The sequence below is a fragment of the Berghia stephanieae genome, chromosome 6, assembly GCF_034508935.2.
Source record: "Berghia stephanieae isolate SIO BIC M18660-M18661 chromosome 6, UCSD_Bste_1.3, whole genome shotgun sequence".
NCBI lineage: Eukaryota > Metazoa > Mollusca > Gastropoda > Nudibranchia > Aeolidiidae > Berghia > Berghia stephanieae.
In genome coordinates this window covers 31,406,855-31,416,340 of record NC_088365.1, presented here as the reverse complement: position 1 = coordinate 31,416,340, position 9,486 = coordinate 31,406,855, and the positions used below count along the sequence as shown (strand labels likewise).

General features: G+C 35.3%; 1 protein-coding gene across 1 annotated transcript in view; it reads left to right on the top strand.

The window, feature by feature from the left end:
• LOC144975823 (neuroglian-like) overlaps positions 1-9,173 on the top strand; it is a 171,556-nt gene extending 162,383 nt beyond the window's left edge. Inside the window, exons 29-35 of the mRNA XM_078920014.1 lie at positions 1,894-2,237; positions 2,470-2,578; positions 3,501-3,553; positions 4,924-5,029; positions 6,077-6,202; positions 7,193-7,262; positions 8,835-9,173. Of these exons, the coding sequence (XP_078776140.1) occupies positions 1,894-2,237; positions 2,470-2,578; positions 3,501-3,553; positions 4,924-5,029; positions 6,077-6,202; positions 7,193-7,262; positions 8,835-9,033 (1,007 nt within the window). The 3' untranslated portion in view covers positions 9,034-9,173. The remainder of the gene's footprint in view (positions 1-1,893; positions 2,238-2,469; positions 2,579-3,500; positions 3,554-4,923; positions 5,030-6,076; positions 6,203-7,192; positions 7,263-8,834) is intronic.
• The last annotated feature ends 313 nt before the right edge of the window (positions 9,174-9,486 follow it).

The following is a 9,486-nucleotide window of genomic DNA, read 5'->3' as shown; positions in this document are numbered from 1 at the left end:
TCTCCTTTTTCTCTACACTTTGACTTGTTTATCATTTGTAGTTCATCACGTCAATATGGTATCATGTCAGAATTAACTAGGTGAAGAAAATGGAGTTTAAAATGAATATGATAGGAATTAAGAGATTTATGTCCTTTGAAATTTAGGAAACGTAATGCACTTTTCTCCATAACAGCAATTTTTAAAAATAATTTAAAAGCTAAGATTAAAATTAAACTGTAGAATTAATATTTGAAGAAATTGTGTTTTAAGATTCAGCCTTGATGTTAAAAGTGTAACCTAATTTTTTTTAAGTTAGTGGAAGGAATAGAATATCATTATCACATTGATAGCCTTGAAGTGTGAAAATTGACTCCATAATACAGAGACTATTTATAAAAGGATCGTTGTATCGTTGTACCATGGATTGCTTATGAAGTCTTGGTGTTCTTTATTTCTTTATTTAATATATATATCGATGGCAGACTGTCGTGGTGAATGGTGTTCAGTCAGAACAAGTTTTACTAAATTTTGGAGTGCCACAAGGTTCTGTTATTGGCCCTGTCCTTTTAACTGTATATATGCAGCCCCTTTCTAGTGTGATATCCAGATTCAATCTGAGTTATCATTTTTATGCAGGTGATACGCAAATATATGATTCAGCACCCCTTAGTAATTTACAGTTCTTAATACAACGAATTACGGAGCTGTTTTAATGAGATTAAATCTTGGATGTACCACAATATGTTAAAATTAAATGATAGTAAAACTGAGATTTTAATGTGTGGAAGGCCGTGTTTCCTTAAACAGGCAAATAAATCACCTATTACTCTCGGAAATAGCACAATAGAATTTTCAAATAAAGCAAAAAACCTTGGCGTCATCATTGATAAAGATCTTTCCATGACAAGCCACGTGAATAACACCATACAATCTATGTACATAGAAATGAAAAAATAAGCAAAATTCGTAATTTAATACCGAAGCATATAGCAGAACTTTTAATTAATTCCCTTGTTTTTATCTAAATTGGACTATTGTAACTCCCTTTGGGCGAATTTAGCTAAAGACAAAATTAGCAAACATCAGGTTGCTCAAAATAACGCAGCCAGGCTCATTGTACGCAATAACAAAACCCGTCAGCAACTCTTCTTCTCCGTGAGTTACATTGGCTTCCTGTGGAATAAAGAGTTGCCTATAAGATTTGTACTGTTGTCTACAAATCCCTGATCACGAACAGTCCCTCCTATATTAAAGACCTTCTAAACATATATGTCCCCAATAGAAACTTGAGGTCAAACAATGACCAATCAATCCTTGTCAAACCTAAGCCAGTGCGTAAAATAGGTGAACAATCTTTTCAATTTTTGGCCCCCCATTTTTGGAACTCTCTCCCATCACATGTGAGATGCTCAGATTCGTTGACAACGTTCAAATCTCGCTTAAAGTTTTATCTTTTTACGTCATAATGTTGCAATATTATTTTCATATTTTGTTGTTGTTAAATTGAATTCGTATCACGTTTCCTTCACACTTGTCTCACTGTAATATGTTTTGTTTTATATCACTGTAAAGCGCTTAGAGCCTGTGACAATGGGGTAAAGCGCTATATAAATGCCATTTATTATTATTATTATTATTATTATTATTATTATTATTATATTAATTATATAGTATTGAAACATTACAAATTACAGGAAGTTAATCATTTTATCAATTTGAATTAATCTATCTCAATTTTTCCCCAGAAAAAAAATCCCAATAATGAATTTAAAGATAGTTGAAAAACCTTAACATTCCTAATCTATTCCACTAGCCTCTCACCCCTTTCACATCATTACCAGTCATAACATTTTTCTCCACCATTCAGACCCTCTTTGACTCTTAACTGGTTTTGTCCTCATATTTACCTAGCCACCAACGTAAGCTTGCCCGAAATTGAGATTAAAGTACGACGTGGCACAAGACGAACCATTCGAAAAATATTCACAACACCCTCTATGACTGTCACCACAGTACCTTCAGCTGATACGGTGTTTACTTCATCGTCCTCTGAGCAATTAGAAGGCAAAACGAATTCTATGACAACCAGCCAGATTGCAACAGTACAGGCAGTCAATGTCACAGTTGCTGGAAATGGAAGTGCTGAAGCCATTATGAATGGCACAGACAGCGCAGGTGGAGACAAGACTGAAGTGAAAAAACAGAATGAAGAGAAGAAGGTTGAAGAAGAACCAGTTCACACATTGGCAGGTTGTTTATAGAACTCTTGTCTTGTATTGTCTCTGGTTTGCCTTGCAAGATGTTGTAACATAATTTACATCCGAGTCATACAAGACATAACAGCATCCAATGAGTGATTGATCCTAGAACGCAATGAATTTTTAAATTGAATTGTGACTGAATCGATTCCTTTAGACAATGATGAAGTAGCCGCATCAATTGACCCTTACTAATTGGTCAAAGTACCAATCTACTTACCCATTCAAGAGTATTGACAGTTTGTTCCTCATAAATCTACAAAATGCTAACGCCAGTATAAGCTGTGTCGGTAGTCAGACTTGTCAAAATGATACTAAACTGCTAGAATCTGTGGACTGTAAAAAATAATAAACAGAAATGAAGATAACAGCTTCAAAACAGAACAATATGCCAAACACTGAATGTTTTGGGGCTCAAAACCCTTCTTCAGCCAATAACAAAAACAATAAAGACATAAATACATCATTTAAAAACCAGATAGACAGCAGAGAAAAATGTCTCTGTCTATCTGGATTTTAACAAATGTATTTATGTTTTTGTTTTTGTTATTGGCTGAAGAAGGGTTTTGAGCCCCAAAACATTCAGTGTTTGGCATATTGTTCTGTTTTGAAGCTGTTATCTTCATTTCTGTTTATTATTTTTTAGTCTGACTTGTGTGTGTTGGTTAAGATTAAACTCTGGAGTTGGATTACACCCTGATCACTTAAACAATCATAGCCTGTTTGATTTTGAGTGAGGTCATTTGAAAACTAATGCGTTTGTATGTGTGTGTGTGTGTGTGTGTGTGTGTGTGTGTGTGTGTGTGTGAATGTATGTATGTGTGTATGTATGTATGTATGTATGTGTGTATGTATGTATCTATGTATATATGTTTGCGGGTGTCACAGTAGATTTAGTAGTATGCGAGAACTAACACGCGTGTAAATCCATGTTCATGTCATATCTATAACGAATGAATCCTGTTTGTTTTTTTTTGTAGTTTTAAACTGATAACAACAACGTTTTGCTCCTCTTTGGATAGGGTGTTAATCTACCATAAAAGAAAAGAAGTTTTCACTAGAATTTTACTGACTTAGCTACCCAATCAATGATTCTCCACTGACCTCTCCTCCGATTGGAAACCTGTTTGCATGTAAACTGAGTGATGAGTGACCTATTAATCGAGCCATCAGAAGCCTTGTCTCATGAAACAGAAACACACACATCATCATCATCACATGAAGAGGACCTTGATGAAAGTTTTTATTTCAATTCTACAGATGCCAACGCCGTGAATAATAATACTAGCGGGAAAAATGGAACAAGAGAGGCCGTAAACGTTGTCAAAGGTTTTGTTTTACAGATGCTTTTTTGATTCCATCCCTTTACAGATGCTTGTTTGATTCCATCCCATCTAGCCTTGGATGCTATTGACCTTCTCATTTCATCTAGTGTCTCTTAAATGGAATATTAACCCTTACAAGAGGGGATTTCAATGTTACTCTTATCAGACATATTATACTTATTGCACTAAGCAAGCAGTAATTGTATAACAATTATGGCTTCAGTAAGCTCTAGGTGCTGCTTTCTTGGTTATATTTGAAGATATTAAGAACAAATTCAATAAAGTAGTCCCTCAGAGCCGTTGGGCCCATGGAGCTGGTGCTATAGCATGAAACGGGCAATAGCAATTGCTTGCTATCCTTTGGATAAGACACTAGTCTATCTCAAAGTACTTTCCACCAAATCTAACAGACTCAGCTACCTATTCACTGCTGGGTGGACAAGGGGACCAGAAAAAAATCTCTGCTGCATCCGGGATCGATCTTGGTCCCTTTCCATGTGAAGCGAGTGCTCTACCAACTGAGCTATTGGACCCCCCACCCCCTTATAAATTCAATAAAGGAGGGAATTGAGATTTGACAGAAACTTGGTCTTGTCGTTAAAGGGTTAATGCTTGTACCATACCAATATTTTCTAGATTCATGACCTGCGTCAGTGCTCAATAACGAACACACCATCAAGCTAACATTTCCGTTTTTGTGTGTTTTCAGGATGTTAATGGCATTTGTGAAATTGTATACTGTCATATGCAAAAGAAATCGCTAGAATGTTCACTTCTATTTCCTATTATGTCACAGTGTTGATTTGGCATCATGAATTACACACACGGCATGGATTTCAAGCCCAAAACCTGAATGAGATGGGGAAGGATGGGGGAGGGAGGGGAGAAGGAAGAAGGAATAACCGCCGAGTGGATGTCGAGTGCCACTTTCAGCACTTCATATTTTCTTTCGAATTAGAAACTTGACCTCTATTGTCCACTTTGCAGTGAAGAATGCCTGGGTTGTGTCAGTTGTCTTGTCTTGATAAAAACCAATTTCATATCGGCAGATTCATTTTGCTTTTCTCATAAAAAAATTTTTTGTGGGTTCTTTATTGTTTGTTTTGGTTTTGTTTTTATTTTTTGTCCCTTGCCCTCCTTTATATCCAGATTGATATAATGATATATTACATTCCCTTGCATTGTTACTTATTGTTCTTGTAATAATTTGTATACCATGATTTTCATCAATAAATCCTTATGTGTGGCATTCAACTTAGTATTAGCAATACCTAGTTTGCTTATATAAATGGTAACAGCTTTATTTTTCATATGTAAGAACTGGCGAGCTTTTTAAAAAATTTTTTTGTTTAAATTAGATTGGAAGTAAGCACTATTCTGGATACTATGACATATGCCCTGGTGCTGATCCATGGTGTATATCAAACAAGGTTTTAGTTCATAAACATGATAAAGTAGAAGATCGTTTAAAAATGGCTAATGTCAAATTATAGCCTATTCTACAATAGAACTTACAGGATGCTATTAACTCATGCAATCATTTATTTCCTCAATTTTATCTATTGCTTTTTTTATTTTTTAAAATTGTTTTGCATTGTAAATGTTTGGATTTTATAAAATAATACCTCGAAATATTCCCATGTTCACTATCAATCTTTTATTGTCCTCTTTCCTGGTTGATCATGGACAATGGTTTGTGATAAGACAATTTGTGGATATTCCCATCATTCCACGTCTTAAATAGCCTTCTTCCAACCCGTGTGCAGTTAGTTGCCTTGCATGATTTGATATGGACATTTAACTTTGCATTAGACCAGTTGATGAGCAGTCCTTGTGAAAGAGATTTGCATAACCTGATGACTTGATATAATTATTAATATATTACGTAATAACCACAACATTGAATGTCTTATTTTTCTAGAAATGATAGCTGAATATTTTAAATTTATAGTCAATTATCAGTTATGCTTAAGTTTTTTTTTTCTTGTAATGAAAATAGCTAGCCCGTTTGACAACAGTTTAAATCTGATTTGAATTTGAGATGAATCCAGTCTATGATCTACAGTATCATTGATGTCTTGCCTAGGTTTCCTACATATCCAAGATCTATGAAATTATCTACTTTTTATCCACACCAACTTCTCTCTCCTAAAGAGGGTTTCCTCGAAAAGTTATTTTCTCAAACAATGTAGTGAACTGATTGTCTCAGCACATACGTCTGCATCAGATTATTTTTACATTGATGCATTGGTAGAGGTTATAATTTTTTTTCCATAAACGAACCCATTTGAAATCAAAGGAACATGCTGTGAGTTTTCTAAATCTCTAGTCTCCCTTTTTTTTTTTTGGTTCAAGTATATTCATTTGTTTTTACCCCAGTCCCCACCCGACTTGTATCTGTTTTCTGTATCTCCCCACAAATCCATCCTTCCTTAATCCTCCTATTGTTACTTTTCTCTCCCTTCCCCCCCCCCCCCCCCCCCCCCCCCCCCCCCCCCCCCCAACACCCAGGTGCAGCCAGAGCTAGTTTTCTGTCAGCCGCCTGGTTCATCGGAATGATGATTGCCATTGCTATCCTCATCCTTATCCTCATCATCGTCTGCATCATCAAACGAAACCGGGGAGATAACTATCCAGGTCAGGAAATGACAACCAAAATGTTTTATGAAGATGTATATTATTGATACTGCACCAATCCCATTGAATTGAGGGGCAAAAATCTGGAAAGGTGTGTGAAAGGTGATCATAACAAGAAATGAAGTGAGTAGGAAAGTGCCAGAAGACAACAGAGAATAAAAACTTCGCGGCTGCGATGGGGGCTTGAACCTGCAACCTTAGTTGCACGACAACTTCACCTGGCTGGGGAGATCGTGACTCTACCTTATGAGCTATCAACGACCCCAGGCGTAGTTGTTGTACCGGTAAGGTCGCAGGTTCGAGGCCCCATCACCGCCATTAAGTTTTTATTCTCTTTTGTCTTCTGACACTTTCCTACTCTCTTCATTCCTTGTTATTATCAACATAAGTGGCTGCTCCACTCACTTTTCTGAGTGAAAGGTGATACAGTTCCAAACAAGGCATAAAAAAAAAAACATCCCCAAAAAATCAGCCTCGGGGGTCAAACCTCATATTGTCAAGGACAAGTACTTGGAGCTGAAATCACATCTTACCATTTTCACCAGAAGCTCCAGTAAGAGCAATGTGGCCCTCGCTGCTCGTGTTCACTAATAAATTGGTATTGAACAAAAAGAATACATTCCACCATTTCCTAGAAGTCCCAGGATAGAGTTCAGATTTTGCCCCCCACCCCCTTTTCTTGAACATAGATATAGCCCTTATTTCACGAGATGAATACATCTTTTTTTTCCGCCTTTTATCGATAGTTTTTAAAAAATATTGTTAATAATATCAATTGATTAATTGTTTGATTTTACACCTCAATCTTTGAAATTATACGATAGATGTCGGAGGAATTTTTTTTTTGTCCAAGCTGTCCGTGTTTTTTTCCTCCTTGTAACCTAACATAATTATCATTTTCTGTATTGGGCTTGAATTGATTGATCATTCTTGGAAAATGATATTTACTACCGCTCTCTATGGTCCAATTCTAACCTCTTTTCATTTCAGTCCAAGAAAAGGAACGATTACGTGGCAATTGTGACGACAATCATGACAATTTCAATGGATTTGGAAAAGGGTGAGAGTACATTTTAAATTCCAATGACATACCTTTTAATATTCATTATGTAATACAAGACAGTAAGTTGATTGTTTTTATCCCTTGGATTTGGGGAAAATAATGCACAACTCTCTGATCAAATTTTGAGGGAATTTTTTTTCATTTAAATTTTAAATTTTATTCATAACCAAGAATCTGAGATCTTTACATCAATGCATTTTCTCTGTCTCTCTTAATGTGGAAGCGTTTTTTGATTGCACACACACAAAAAAAAAAAAAAAAATGTATCGTCAACACTATATTAACCTTTGAAATGACCACACAAAAAAATTCTCTCTATTTACCTTCCCCGACAGTGAGTATTATTTCTTATTAGAGGAAATGTAAATAAAAAGTAAAATTTCTGGGACGAATAGTGGAAGGATGATAAGTATTAATTCCAATTTTAAATTCCCAATCTTTTGTTCCATGTGATTGCTGGAAATTCTCTAAGGCCTTTTGCTTCTTATGGACTTTTAAACTTGAACATGAAGGGTCAGGATGTAATTCGAATGTTGCTGCTTGAAGCTTGAAGAAATAAATAGCAATAATAAAATAGAATAGGAAGCTTCAATTTAAATTACTAAGACAGATGATGTGGATGTTTTGGGTTTCCCCTTTTTCAACAAAACACAATGACACACTCACTAAAGATGAATGAGAGATGAGAGGGTGGCATCATTAAGGTGAATAAACAAAAAAAATGTGACATTGTTAAAGCGCATAAACAAAACACTCAAACAATCGTTTTGTTTATTCACCTCAATACTCATCTCATCTCTCATTTGTTTTGAGTTTTGCTTTCATTGTGTAATGTTGACAAAAAGAAAACCTGAAACGTCCACATCATCTATCTTCATAAATTATTAAATTCATGCAGACATTTTTTTTTTCACTTTTCCACATCAAGGCTGTGTGAAACGTTTATTCTCAATTTTTCCCATGGTCCTTACGATTTATATTAATGATAAATCAAAATTTAACATCTAACAAGGTTTGTCTGATACAGTACTGGATAGGAAAGAAAGAATAATGCTATAGAAAATCATCCCAAGTAACGTCTTAAATCTGATTTTTTGGAATTATTATATTTTTTTAAACCTTTTATTTCTGAAATGTGCAGTCTCAGCTCTTCTGACTTTTATTTTGGATCAATTTCTGAACCAAAATTTTTCACTCTGATACAGTTGTGTCTCTCTAATCCGGAATCCACAATTTGGATGTCTCCATTATCCTGACAGGTTGCCTGGGAACAGATTTTATTCTTCTTTATTTGTACACTTTAGGGACTGATTCCACTATCTGGGTCCCTCTGTAATCCTGACAAATTGCTGGGAACGGAGGTGTTCGGATTAGAGAGGCGTGACTGTACTTTTGTTTTGTGTTCAGTACCAGATTTTCCACCCTTTCCATATTTGGCTGTTTGGGGTGTTAGTTGTGATTATGAGCAAGAATGACATGTAAAGTTATTGTTTTTATCTATGTTGTCCATTGGTGACTTCAATGGTCGTTAATGGTTTGTTTTTTTTGTGTTTTTTTTTTTTTCAGAAGTGATGAAAACGGCATCGGAGTGAGCAGCTCCTTTGATCGTGATGGTGAAAAAGTTCCCCTTGATGTAGATGCTGACAGTATGGATTACGGTGATGATGACGCCAGTCGATTTAATGAAGACGGCTCTTTCATCGGCCAGTACGGCACGGGTGATAAGGCCAACGATGTGGCCAACGTTTCTGCCTCTTCCATCGTGTAAAACAGTCATTGTTATAGGGAGTTTTTGATACAACATCAAGGGGGATGAAATCACAGTTTCTGTACACAGGTATAGAGAAATAATGGATATTAAGTTTTTTGGGATCTGCTTATCTAAAATGTCTGAATTTTTATTTATTTTTACCAATTAACAAGTCTGACAGCTGTAATCCATTAAATGAATTATAGACATACGTGGTACAATTTCAATGGATGTAATAGAATTAAATAATATGCATAATCAGATTCCAAATGCACAACTTGCACAATAGGAAGAAAACATATGCATGTATTATTTGCAATAAGAATATAAAGCTTTGGTTTTCATTGAAAACATAAGAAAGAGTGTAACATTTAACATTTAAAAAAAAACAACTTTTTTGGCCTTTTTTTTTGTTCAAGGAGACAAGTTTCATGACATGACTTTGTTTTGTGCTATATTTGACTCAATATC